The following is a 14888-nucleotide window of genomic DNA, read 5'->3' on the forward strand; positions in this document are numbered from 1 at the left end:
ACAGAGTGGCGATCCGTGGGCGGTTTCTTTACCGGTCACGTTCATTTCTTCACCGAAGTTACCGGACTAATTGTACCGTCTTCCTTTCAAAAGTCTTCACAGTTTTGAAGCACACCACACACACACCAGACAGGACAAGAGGAAAGTGTGCTTGTTCGTGTCAATAAATGTTAACCCACCAACGGTCTAGATTTCCAATTGTTGTCCATTGAGTGGGAAGGAGAAAAGAAAATAAATCAATTCATAGTTCCACCGAGCATCAGCACCAAGTCCATGGTCACATCGGTCTAGCAGCACAAAGAAGCTGATGGGCACAATGAAGCGTTACATGGTTTTTGGTAGGTTTTCCCTCTACCAACCCACCCGGTATCATGTGCGATTGTTTAGCAAATAGGAAAAACTAACAAATCGTTTTCATGGTCCTCATAATTCTGAAGGGCACGATCAAGATCGGATGCGTCCAAAAATGCTACTTTTTAAAACTCACTCAACTCTAGCGACGGACGATCGACGGTGAATGAGAACATCTTGCACCCATAAGGTGGTTAGAGAAAGAAAACAAGAAGGAAAAACACACAAATGGTTGCTTTCGTTCAGAACTTAGTTTGCACTTGCAACCGAGAGGTTTGCATGTTGAAGAATTCACGAACTTGATCCAATGTTTATTATCAAACAAAAGATACTTTGCACTAATTGATCAAGTGGAAGCGAAGAAACACTCGCACAAGTTTGTATATTTTTTTCTGCCTAGATCTTTATCTAGGCCACTTTTCTGTGTATCTGTTTACTTATAATTGTTGTTTCAAACACGTTTGCTACGTACGGAATGAAATATTACTACAAACGTACGAATTGCAACGCAAAACGAGAGTATTCTTCATTTGTAACTAAGGGCAACTTTCATGTCAGTAGAAGACATTTATCAAACATACATAAAACTCTATCTCATTATTACTCACCAGATTTTCCAACATTCACGTTCCCGAGCACAGCTATCCGTACTCGTGGCACGTTTGTTTTCTCCTCCGTTTTCATTGTGGCCACAGTTGCTGGAACGATGGTTTGGCTTTATTTGCTGTTGATGTTCTAAATTAGAACAAACTGAAAGAGAGAGAAAATTATAGAATTTAGTAACAATTTTTTTCTGAATAATAAAGTGTGTTGACAACAAATAATAATAAACACATTTATTCATCATATACAAATCTAGAACACTCTCTATGGTGTATTTGTATTTAAAATTGTTAAATTGAAGAAGAAAAAATGCAAACACTCTCTCACAACCATGATAACAAAGAACAAATCTTGCAAGAGAAACAAATCAGCATCGCAACAAGCTCGTGGTTTCATTATCAATTGCGAATGTTTGCTTTCTCCCGACCGTTGCCATTATCATGTAAACAGTGATCCAGTTTGCCAATGGGTTGTGTTTCATTTATTTTCTTCAATCAACCAAGGACATTTTAAATAGCGATAAGAAAAGCTTTGCTTTTCCCACACAATATCGAACAATTTAATTAAATTTTGCATTATGATCAAATGTGAGATTACATATTTTGTGTGTGTTTTTGCATCACTAAACATCATATTAAATTAATGTTAAAATAAAATAGATTGAATGATTGATTCCCAGTTCCCATTGAAAGCTCACCCGAGCCGAATTTATTTAGATGGAGGCGCCTAGTACTTTTCACCAAATATCCGAAAGATAAAAAAGATAATCGTATTAAGCATTTGTTATAATTGTACACATGAGCTATTGATTTGTAAACCCACACGAAGCATAAAAATTGCTACAATCTCCATGAGAAAGATAAACTTTACCACAACCTTAAACTTTGCCCACTGCTCCGATTACTGTGCAAAACACGTGCTCAATTATTCGCCCAAAATGAATGCTGAATGTTTGCATTAAATTTGCCATGCTTTTACCGGCGAAGAAGATGTACATCGGTATTCCAATAGAAGTTACACCGAAAAGCAAACCACACAAAACACCAACACACCACATCTAAAAGTCTGCATGTGCTAAGGTTGGCTTTTTTTTTGCTTTGCTTTCCCTCGGTATTACACGAAGGGTAATTGTTTTCCCAGCGTGGGCTCAGTACCGATACATAATGGTACGGTGCACAAGTCAAACGAAACCTAACCTCACTAATACCACCCGTACCGTGAGCAAAGAACCAAACGTGCCGAGCAGTACGTCATGGTTGCGATGTGACGTCATCTGCCGGTTAACTTTACCCAGGATGCTGTACGTACCGTTTGCGTATGACATTTACAGTAACAGAGAGTAACAGTGTGGGTTGAAAATGTAGGTTTACTGTTTTTCATCTTCCTCGCCCGAATGCGAAGGCTTATCATCTTTCCATTCTTGACAATTGACCGGCACTTTATGCCATCATGTGCAGGATGTTCTTTGTTTGGGCTTTAAAGGCAATAAATAAAAGTCCAAACTAAATTGAGCCGACAGTTGCATTGACTAAAACTCTTAACCAATGGAATGGATGAAGAAAAACTAATCCACATTATTCATGTCACGTGCTGGGGTTTTGCGTACGAAAGCTCCGTCCAATCGTTCTTAGTGCTGCCCGTCGCACACACACACAAAACGATATGCTTCATCCGATCGTTCCAGCTACACACAAAAGCCGCACGCTGAACGGTTGCTTCAAAAACGTGCTCGCCTTTGTTGCGCACGGTTGGATGGAACAATTCTGACCCACGAACAAACATGCACTCGTGTTTCTGTTTCTCATTAGCCTTAATCCTTGTGAGACTTGGGAGAGTTTGCAAACGCTAAAACGCTCGGTGCCAGGTGATGCTATTATGTGTTCATTGTTGCTGGACATGTCCATCCATGCAGACATAGCCATTGGGCACTGATGCTTCCGATCGAGCTGAGTTCAGAGCTCGGTTTGAGTAGGTGTGAAACTGCTCTTAATAATGAACTCATCCAAACGGCAAACGGATGGCGTCACGAGGTACAAACGTAACACACTCTTTTCTTCCTGGAATTCATTTCACCGTACGATTTCTGTGGATATAGATACTAAATGGCCACCCTGGTTTGGAATTTGTCCAGCTTCATTCCATTGCTCATAGTCACCCGGTTAGGAGGAAATGCGCAACATATTAGTTTATTTTGATACTTGCCATCCACTTCCTTTCCACAGACGAAACGAACGAATGCACATCGTTAAATGATTTTTAAAAAAGAAAAAAATGTCCAACAACCCTTATAAAATGAACGTGGTGGATCAAACGGTTCAAAAATAGCCCCCTTAGTGCCCCTTAGTGGAATGTTCCCGTTTGATGTTTGACGAGTTTTGCTTAAAATAAAACACAACAAAACACGATTATCACTACTTGTATGGTACGATGGAGTTGATTCAGTGTCATTTTGTTTTCGAGAATCATTCGCTATTATTTTCGGTGGAAAACATTTTCCACGTACATGAGGTTCCACCTGCTGTCATCGGGTTGTTAGCTGCAGGGTTTTTTTTACCACGCCAATACGGTTAATCATCAAATTCTCCGATGGTCGCTAATGATGATGTTCACACGGCGACATGGTGGCACATTCCTGAGGCTTTTAATTCGCTGAAGTGACGAAATTCTCTACCAGCCCAAGTATCACTCACGACGCAATTTAAACCTGATTTGTCCTGCTCAAACGAGGGTGTTTTTTGGGGGGAGGGTGAAAAACTGGTGACAACTGAGACGATCGCTCGAATGTGTAAAGCGTGTTGTGTGCGAAATTTATGCGAATACCATAAACATAAACAAAACGCATACAGTTAGGCTCGTCGTCCGTTTGTTCATCCAAACTGCAATTTCCAAGCCACTCTTCTGTCTGTGTGTGGCCGTTTCGGAATTTGTAAGACAACGCTTTTTTCTTTCCTTGACTGGGGGGAAAATAATTTTGTCAGTGAATGAGAAACACGCCGTCAACACGCGTGCCACTCGAACTGAGTTTGTTTGTTATTTTTTTCCCGCTCCGCTTTCGCTTCAATTTCTCTTGATCTTTTTTCTTTTCTTTTGTTCTTTCTCATTCAGGAAATTCCTTACGTTATAATAACATCGAAAACTCTGCTCATCCACGCGTTGGTAGATCCCGAACAGGCCCCCGAAAAAGTGGTGTGCACGCAGCTCAGAATTATATTTTAAACCGGATTGTGGGCTCTATTTTTAGTTTGCTGTTAACACAAAAAAAGGAAACGATGAGAGGATCACCTTTATGTTCTCTTTCTTTCTCTCTCTGTGTTCGTTGATTGGGTGACAACGTTGTGTTTTTTCAAATGCAAAATACATTTATAAAAGAGTTGACTCGACTGTTTTTGTTTGGATTTTTGATCATGTTTTGCGAATCACCTCTACAACGTTCTTTCCCATCGCACCCTGTTTGCCACAACAAACAAATTATTGAAAAAAAAAACATTCATGATACAACAACACGAAAAACGACCATTTGAACATACCAGATTAGGTGATGAAAGGAAAGGATCTTTCTATCATCATACTTACGAAGGAATTCACAGCTTGAGTTCCTCATTTCTATTCTGCACCAACTGACCAACTGAACGATAACATATTCAACCCTTGCTGTCAACGATCACATCATTATATTTTAGGACCTAATCAAATCATTCAGCAAACCCGATTGCATGTTCGATAGACGCAATTTTATTTCTGCTGGACACACTTCCAACACTGGAATAGACTGGACCAATCTTCCGAAAAACCAAACGACAACATAAAAACCATGTTCCAACCAAAAACTCGGTAACAAATAGCTTACTAACACGACCATTAACCTAGTTTCTTTTGGTTGGAGAAAACAGTTTTGGCAACTGTTCATCAACACGAGACTTTAGTCGCATAATGTTTTGCGTCTCTGTGTCACTTCGGCACGATACAGTACGAAGCGTAATAGTTTGCTATAATTTCCTGCTTTCCATACTGATTTATGAAGCGTTAAAGTTTGTTGCCCTCCGCATGAAAGAAAGTTTTTAAGCACGAACGAACTTCTTGGGATATTGCCAATCCGTTTCTTAAAGACGATCGTTTTGCATTGTTTTGCATTATTTCTCATTTAAATTACTTTACTTATTGGTGAGAAGTTCTCAGTCAAATGTTGATATAAAGTGGCATTTCTTGGAAAATGCATTTTTTAAATGCAACCCATTCGCAATAAAGACTTTCTGCTCGCAGTCTCCAACAGACAAGAATAAGAAATACTTCAGATAAGAATTCTTTTAAATGTTTTCCATGTGAGAAAAGTTTTGCGTAAATCGTCTTACTAAAAATGACTTCCTTCGTGTATCAACACAATAAAGGGAAACACTTTCCCCCGGAGGGCGTAGGTGGACACTGCAAATTTAATGTGCAATATTCCAATCCACCCGCAATACCGGAAGCGAAACTCGCTCAGTCGGAATGCAAAATTAAATATTGCACCACGGAACACTGCCGGCCCCGCGAGGAGAAAAGATCTGTTTCTGTACTGTGAAAATGGTAACACAATTTGTCATCTCGGGTGCTTTGTGTTGGTTCGTCTCTGTACGAAAGAATGCGACCAAACCCTTCGCTCTCGCAGAAGCGATGTGGTGTGCGAAATAGAAAAAAAATCAAACTACAACGAGAATTCCGTCTGCTGTGTTTGGACGGTCGAAGGGAAAGCGCATCTTACGCCAAGTGAAAATTACACCCTCCTCCCCTTAATGGGACTCATTTGTCATCGAGTCAGCTATAGCGCGGTACGAAAACTTCCACCCAAAAACCCGTTGGGAAGATTGAATTTAACGCTTACTACGAATAACGGCCACAGGAACACTCATACACCCAGTGGCCAGTTGCAAGTTGAGGCAATAGTTGGAAATTTATGGATTATGAGCTGAATGTTTTGTTTTTCGCCTCCCTCCCAACCCCTATTCCAAAACGATCAACCGTTTTGATCGTTTTTATTACATTGTGTTTAGCAGGCAAACAGCTTTTAGGCACGATGAAACTCGGACCGAGACAGGGTAAATGTGACACACAACGGAAGAAGCTACGAAACCAACTCAAAACAGGTACGGACGAACCGATTTTTGTAGCGAAAGTGTCAACTGGCGCCAGCCGGTTTTCTCGAACAATTTTCCTTCCCACCCTCCCTCCAACGGTGACAGCAAGATCAGAGGAGAAAATCAACCTCTTCCTTCCTTCGGAAAGTCCCTCGTTTTCACCTGACGGTGATCGCGTAGCTACATCAGTGCGTGAAAATTTCGTCACAACCAAATGGGCGACAAACTGACGACGTTATTTACTCACACCACACTCTGGGCACGATCGCTGTGTGAAGTGAATAACGACACACTCGGTTCAATAAAAATGAACATTTTGTGGCCTCACCCGTGTTGCGCCGTTTGTTGTTGTTCGCCGGTTCATTCCGGCTTGCCACATTCGCACACCGTGCCAATCCGTACTGTGCGTACCTTTAATCTGTCGCATTTCACACGATGCTGCTTTTGCTTACATTCCTTTGGTGTCTTTCTATCTCATTCTTACGCCGAGTGATTATAGCGGAGATGTTTCTTGACGTACGATTCTCTACGATTCCTGTCTCCGTTGGCGTATTTCCAGCATTTTCAGCAGGGCAATCATGTGTGACGATATTGGGAACTGTTTTTCTCAGCTACTTTCTTCCTTCTAGCCGTAATAAACCGATAATAAACATCATAATAACCTGAAACCTGACACAAACACATGGTCCTTTTTCCTTTGCTGCAGGAGCCGCGTACTGACGTCCTATTCCCGTTAGCGCTTGTAGGCTCATAAATAATTTATAAACTAACTTCCACCTCTCTACAGCTTCATGTTGTTATGCATTTTCTGTGAAATGAAAAACATACAACTGCCAGGAGATAGCAGTACCTGGAACGAGCAGAGACTAATCGGTGTAAAATCGTGCTTTTCCGATTCAGAACAACGTGTTCAATGAAGGAAAAAACATGGCATAATTTCACCTTCGGCATTCACTACCACCGGTGGTGCTGCAACGCTGTGGATGGAGTTGTTTTTCCTATTTTTAAAATTTTGTTCAATTGTAATCCTTCCACCATTTTGCACATTGTTGCAAAGTTCCACTGCGTCAACTGTGACACCAATAGAGCTGGAGAGGAGGGTTTTTTTTTCTCCTCCGTTCTCGATGTCTATGTTCCATTTCGATCAATATGTTTGTTTACGAGGCTTCAATTTTTTTAGTACTCTCTCTCTCATTATCTGCTATTTTATGCCAGTTTTGTTTTTTTTTTTGCTTTGCTTTTTCTCTCGACCCTGCTCAGGGACGAAGGAATTAAGGCATGTTATGTTTAACCACGGAATCCGACCTTAGTACGAACAAGCGACGGTAGAATTATCTCATCTAGCTACTGGCAAGGGCATAGAGGAAAGTCCAGCATGGCCCCAATCTCGCACATTAACAAGCTGTACATGACGGTGACCATGATAGGTGTTTGTTGTTCGATGCAAACAAGAACACACCTGACGGTTTTCCACCTGATCGGGAAATGGGGGATTTAGTGTCGCAACCCATGAAAGGGCTTTGGTAGCACATAAATGGTCGCTAAAATCGAGAAAACAAAAAAAAACACTTGTCCCCACCGCCATCATCACCATGCGATCACTTTAACCGCGGGAGTATCGCACTGATCCGATAAAAGGTTTTATAGCTTTGGCCTAATTTCACTTTCGAGTGCATGAGTGAATGCTACCGAAGGCCGCTAGGAGTGATGTTTTATTTTTTTAAATACCTTTTTGCTCCCTGGTTTTTTTGAGCCGCCATCAGACGAGTCAGTGTCATGGAGCTGACGATGGATGGAACAAGATTTACTGCTTTTCTAAATGATTTTTTGGGAAACTAAATTGAAGCTGCTAGCACCATCGTATTTTTTTGGGGGGTATATAAATTCCATTGAAAAGATCAGTATTAACGATTGGTCCCGTCATAAATTTACCATTGCATAATGCACGAATAAGCTGCGGTTGGTTATGGAATTTTAAAATGCAACCTTCATCCCAATCATTGAAATTGATCAAATGTGTTTTCTCTTTTTTCTTTTCATTGCTAACTGTAGGTGGTTTCACGCCTGCAACTGTAGTTAAGAAGGGAAAGGAAAACATATTTTGTGGGAAGTGAATTGTCGTAAAAATCCCTTTAGCCTTGCTACCGGCAGCTGTCGCTTGAACAGTAATTAAGATGACAGACACAGCCCTACACGTGGGACACCTCCAGATGCAGTGCGCGCGCGTGTGTATGTGTGTGGGTTGCCATGAAGAAAAACGATGGACTTTCCTCCGTAACAGCCAAAACCAATAAATAGTTAGACGAGAAACACGCGTTCCTGGCCATTCGCCATGGGGGAAGAAAAACCATATTTGCCATATTGCTTCTTCGAGCACTTTTTTTGACTCTCACTCACACATGTGAGTGATTTATTTCGTGGAAACAATTGGTGTGAAAGCGTGGAAATTCATTGACAATAATTTGTGTACCATGGAGGTTACAAGGTATGGAAAAAGTGGCAGAAAAAATAGCGTCTTTCACATGATATCCAGCTCAAGCGATCTGGAACACAAAAAGTGACATACGATCATGTCCGTGATGTTCGATCACGTGTAAAATACAATTTTCGCAAAACTCCATTCAAGTATTCGTCACCTAGGCCAATGGTTTTGATTTGTGTTGAAAAAAAGGTTTTATGTTGATAAAAAGTTATCAAAAAACAACTATTTTAGTATTGAATAAAATTACATAAACTTTCTTGTTTTTAATTTTCTAAAGTATTGTGGAAAATTTAAATCACTCTCTTAATTAGTGTTGAAATATTATTTTTTTTCCTTTCTGCATTTTAAATCGCTTTTTCCACAGGTGGAAAAATTCTTTATTCTTGAGTCAGCAACAAAATAAATAGCAAAGAATGTTGCTAATGAGCAACAGATAAAAGGCAATAACAAACCAATAATTCCACTTTGGTAATGATCAACAATAAACCCACACACACACACATGTTTGAACCGTTTGTGATGATTTGCTTACTCGTTGTTTGCAAAAAAAACCAGGAAGTAAATTTGCTGTATCTTTCCTTTTCTTACCCAAAATGCGCTCAATGGCGGTATTGGTAATTAGGGTTGGAAATTACCAACTATTACCAATACCGTGTAGCGCACAAATAAAAATCCCACAACCGTAAACAAACACACATTCTCAACCGATGAGTGAAACTAATATTTGGCGCAATGTTTACGATGTTTACCTTACTGCAGCTGGAATTGTATGAATGAAAACTTTACCGAATGAACCGGTTACCGCCACATAGCAAAAATGCTCCTTTCGCTAACTGTTTACGTGTGTTGCTCCACCTGGAGGTAAAGTTTTTCTGTGTGCGCCCTAAGTATAACCCATTTGATCTGCGACGGTTTAGTTATTGGATTATTTGCATATTTCTGTGCAACTTGTTTTTTCCCCTGACTCGCAAATCACATCCCATAACTAGTATCGATGCGTGGGGGATACGCTAAAACTGCGTAGATACCAAGATCCAAGATTAGAACCGAGCACCGGGACAGGCATTTCGTTCCGGGAATGGATACGTCCCCGTCCCGGTGCTATTTATACGTCCGGAAAGGAATTTATGAACAGCGCATCAAAGGGCATGTAGCATAGTTGTGCCGTGAAGACGACCAGATCATCATCATCATCATCATCGTCATCATCGTGTGCATCGGTGAAACGATTGCCATCGGTCGTTGGTGATGCGTCCCGAACGAAATGTGCACCGAAGTGGCGTCCGCCCGTCGGTATTGGGTTCGAAAATAGCATTCCCCAAATCCAACATAAGACTCGTTGTGCCGATGTGCGTGAAGTGATCTGCCCGATGGTTGATGGAATGTAGGGGAAAGTTACTAAGCGCTTACTTCCACAAACCGTTGGAATGCAGTCGACTGAAATGCACCAAGAAACTGTTGCATTTGCTCAAGGAAAAACGCACGTTTTTTTGTTGCTATGGTTGGCATTTCTTTAGGATAGAAAAAGAAAGCATTACAACAATTCTTTATACATTTTACCTTCCTCATTGAAGCTTTTTATTTCGCTACTTTCACTAATACACATGCGAATGTAATGCACCGAGCTGGTAGTTAAGCATGTATCGATCGTAAGCAAGCGAAAATTCCTTACAATCGTGTGAGGAATTCACTACCACCATTGTTCCTCCCCCAGGAGCTCACCAAGAATTGTCAGCGAGGGTTGTCAACCTTCGGGAATTAATTTAGCGTTTGCCCATTTCACTTCAATAACGTTTGAAGGGCCCACGGCATTTGCATCCACTCTTCGTCAATCAGCAGATCGAATTGAACATCAAAAGGAATCGATAGGTTCGAACAAGGGTAAAGGAAACCTTCAGCATTCCAACTCCAGTGACAGCAGAACTTCTGACGCTTTGTTCGATCTATAGCATGGAAATGTTATCCAGACTTTGGCAAAAAGAGTGCAGATTCGGAGGAATTTGAGAACATTTTGATGTGATTTAAAGCACAAAATTTGTTCATTTTACAACAAACAGTGTGTAAAGTAAGAAAGGAATTTTGCTATAAAGATCATTCCATTTTCAAAATCCAGTTCCAAACGAAATCAAACAAAAGCTGGATAAGATGCTCTGCAACTTCAACCTCAAGCAAACCAACAAACCAAACCGGCGGTTCGCATGCCTGGCGTCTAAATATTTCCATCTACCATCATTGAAGCATTCTTCTGGAATGTCTCACATGAATACCATTCCCAATAAATCAAATACCATTTCAAAAACCAGCTGAATTCTGGGTCGAAACGATAAATTCCTCCCGATAATGAGCTCGAATCAGTTTCACCAGACGACGCATACCTTCAGTACGGCTGCAGCGATGCCGCAGCTGGTCCGAAACACACAAGCCACAAGATTACTCAATCAACCGAACGAACGAGCTGGGCGGCTTAAGTCTCGGCTTGAAAAATGTGTACCGCTTTGCACACAAGCAGCAACAAGAAAAAACCCCCCCGATATTCCGTAAACTATAGACCTCTGTAGTGTTGTTAGTTTTCGGTAGTGCAGTACATTAAAAAAAACGTTTCCCCATTTTCGTTCACCAGTCACGAACTGTTGCGCTAAAGTTTCATGCGTGTTTACAAACATTCCCTCACCGATCGAAAAGTCGCGGTTTGGTGATGCTTCACCGTGGAGTTGAAGGAGCAAAATTAAAAAGCAAACACTCCGATGGAGACGCCTGGTCGGTTGTTACGATGAGGTTGAATTCTGGTCACTTTCGTCCCTTTAGCCGCGATACCAGACGCTTAAGCGAAAGAAATTTAAATTTTCGCAATTATTATTTATCTACCGATAGCGCCGTCGCCATCCTATCCCGCAACGTGACACAGAACCCAAACGACTAAACATCAGACATTCCGCCATCGCTTCAAACCTTCGTCCGTTTTTACTGCCCTGCTTCCACCAGCGTATCGAGTTTCGTTGCGCACTACTTATTGCGACAAAACACACGCCACGCGGCACAAGTGTTTGTGTGGTTTTTTCAAGTGGACCCGATCAAACTGTAGCATGCAGTAAGGTGTATGTGTGTTACTGCACCGCCATTGCTTAACCATGCGTCTCAAGAACGCAAGGGTTTAGTTGAAGGGATTAATGTTTTACCAAAGAAAACAAAGAAAAAAAACCATTATGCAACACTTCAACCCTATTCAACCGTCCCGTCGGCAAATGTTTCCCCAATGGCAAAGCTACATTCATCATCGTTAATCGCTAATGGCGCCAGAACGTGTGATCTTGAATCGTCAAAATATTAATCCCATATCACGATTGTGAGCGATGGTGGAAAGTCCCATTCGCTTCTCAATCTATCTAAGATCTAGCTGAGAATCCTTCCAGAAGCTTCAGGCGATAATTAGGCTTAATGATTACCTTTGTCCTGCACAACTGAAACCCAAATCAACGAGTAACCTGTCATAAGCGTGACATCAATTAGTTCTGCTACGGATGGAGGCGCCTGGTCGTGGGATGAACATTCAAGTTCAAACCGCATGAAAAACGGAAACACATTAACACAACAATACGGGCTGGTTATGCTGTCGCTGAACCGTATCCGGTGTGCATTCATGTTGGGCGTAAACAAAAACCACAGTCCATCCATCTACGTTACCGAACCCACCGGTTGTGAGAAGCGACCAGATGTGCATCGTACTGACCTTGACATTTAGGACACAACTGTACGAAACGGAACGTTCTGGAATGTATGTTGCTCTCGAACATTTAATGCACGTGGGATGCTGTCGAAGCACTTTCCACGCTTTATGAAGTTGCTGTTGCTGGGCGAGTTTCGGAAAAAAAGGTTTCCAAAAAAATAATTTCAACAAGAAAAACACAGCATTGTTCTGCATAATCCGTTTAATGCTCATTAATACGCTTTCATGATATGGAAATAAGATTTAAATTTTTCACGATAATCTCGGGGGGAAATAAAACTTCTTTCCAAGGAAATGTTTAATTGGTATCCCCCCTTATTGGCAACAATTTCTTCAAAATGTGATAATCCGGTCAAAGTTCTTATTCACCGTAATGGTTTAAAATTCACTTGCGATTCATCGCTTTCATCACTTCAACAAAAAAAGATCATCATTTATAGATGCAGTTTTGGTTCAAAAATCGCATATTCCACCCTTCACCCTCCTCAGTAGCACTTTACTGCGTCAGAAGCGAAGGGATAATGTACGGATTACAGCCAATTACTATCCCACGTACACGAGCGTAGTTCATAAATTTTTGGGGATCCCCATCCATCCCGTTACCACCGTGTTTCCGTTTTTAATCGCCTTGCTAACCCCCCGTTGAGGGGAAGCTAAAAATTTGTGTATCAAATTGAGCACACGCTCACTAATCATCTCAACGCAGCTTCGAATCATCCGGCCGATGGTTTATAGCACAGGCTGGTAGAAGGGTGATTCATGTGGGCAAAAATTTTCATTCATTGGAAATTGCCTTTTTTTTAATTTGAGGGTAAAATAAGGAAGGGTAAAAACCGCTCTCTACCTTTGTAGAGAAAATCAACTTCTAGTAAAAATTATCTAAATGTCATTGCACAACCAAACTAACAAAAAAATACCACAAAATCAAATATTAAGTTAGTTTTTCCTATGTTTAAAGAGGACCTCTACAAACTGACCCAAATTCTACGGCTTAAATGCCGAAGGACACGTGCGCCCTTTTACTGTGAACGTATTTTACGCCTTTTGTACATTGGATCCCTGGGTTGCATGAAATATACTACGTTGGTGTAAAAGAACAATCAGTATTTCATACAATTTACGTTACCCTTTGCTGCTTCCAAAGCCCACTAACACTGGCACACTAGAAAATGGCCATGAAGATGAATGAAATATAACCTTTTTTTTGGCAAAGACATTTCTATACCTCAGGCAAGCGAAATACGTGTAGGATGGGATCCATTTGCTTCAACAACCCGGTTTGAAACAATAAAACACAATAGACTTCAGTATCGCACCTACCTTTGTCGTCTTTGGTGCTGCTTTGTAGCTTCAACGTGCTTGCGAAATACCTTACACAGTGTCGTTAAGGTTTTCCAATGCCACTACCTACGGGTTTACACCTTTTATATGTTCTTCTGTGATTTCTTCGCGGATCACGTTCTCACTTCTGTCGTTCACTCTATCAGCTGATAGTAGCTTAGCGTTCTTTTTTTTACACAAAAACTTTTACACTAAATTAAGTCTTTTGTGCAAAGAATAATGTCCTTATAGGTACACTCTATTGAAGTCTTCACGTTTCATAATACACCTTCAAACATTAGTGATATACTGTGATCTATTATTCCAATTAGATAATACACTTATAGATCACACTTGACCATCACCCAAGCTGTCTGTTATCGTATACTGTACGGTACACTACGTATGAAACCGTTCCGGCTTGATATATTGATAAGCTTGTGTTCCATCAATCGGAGACAACTTGTTGCACGCCTAAATATTTCCCTTCTTACGAACACTTCACACGTTCGAATATGCGGAGAGTTTCATCTCGCAGACTCTTCGCCAACACGGCAACATACAAACAATTGCTCACTCATCCACTACTACACGGATGCTCGCAGATATGCCAGATAAACACACCACAGGAAAAAAAACGCACACGCGAACAACCCTGTACCACACGAAAGCGTAAACCAAGCAAAGCCTGACGACTGACTGTTCTACTGTATAAACACACGTACAAACTACGCAACGGAAACCGGCACAAAAACCGTCCACAGATAGTGGTGGGCTTAGAGCGTGTGGTGAATCGTATCGGTGTGTATCTGCACCGGGAAAACTGCGCTGTTCAACTGAAACCGGCTCTCGAGGTGGACTCTCATTTATAGAAAATCCGATTCGTTTCGATGCCGGCATCAGCCCGAGAGAGGAAAAGCATCGTCCGTGCTGGTGAGCCGATTCGTTTCTGTAACGTTATATGACGAAGAAAAGTCGAGAGAAGGTTCAGGTTATTTTGAGAGCACTGCTCATATTATAGCATATTTTCCATAAAAATCTGTTCTGTTATTTGAACGAGAAACAGGAGATTTCGAACCAGTAATGAAAGGTAGAATTGCTTTAAAATATAAAATAATAAATTAAAATTATTTGTTTTGAAGTTGTTTTAATAAGGGAAGTATTTCATGGCATTATTTGATAATTTAAACAAGTGCTTTTTCAAACAATTTTCCTTTTTTGTGTTTTTATTCGAAAGCTTCCCAAAGATTGCAACATTATTTTTACATTTTATACTTTTTCCTGTGAAAATAAAATG

General features: G+C 40.8%; 1 protein-coding gene across 1 annotated transcript in view; it reads right to left on the reverse strand.

The window, feature by feature from the left end:
* The window catches only part of LOC125764543 (ras-related and estrogen-regulated growth inhibitor-like protein), a 28376-nt gene extending 13932 nt beyond the window's left edge, over positions 1-14444 (reverse strand). The window contains exons 1-2 of the mRNA XM_049428900.1: positions 13592-14444; positions 960-1101 (exon numbers count right to left, since the gene is read on the reverse strand). Coding sequence (XP_049284857.1) covers positions 960-1035 — 76 coding nt within the window. The 5' untranslated portion in view covers positions 1036-1101; positions 13592-14444. The remainder of the gene's footprint in view (positions 1-959; positions 1102-13591) is intronic.
* Between the last annotated feature and the right edge of the window lie 444 nt (positions 14445-14888).

This window comes from Anopheles funestus, chromosome 2RL (genome assembly GCF_943734845.2).
Source record: "Anopheles funestus chromosome 2RL, idAnoFuneDA-416_04, whole genome shotgun sequence".
In the NCBI taxonomy this organism is placed as follows: Eukaryota; Metazoa; Arthropoda; class Insecta; order Diptera; family Culicidae; genus Anopheles; species Anopheles funestus.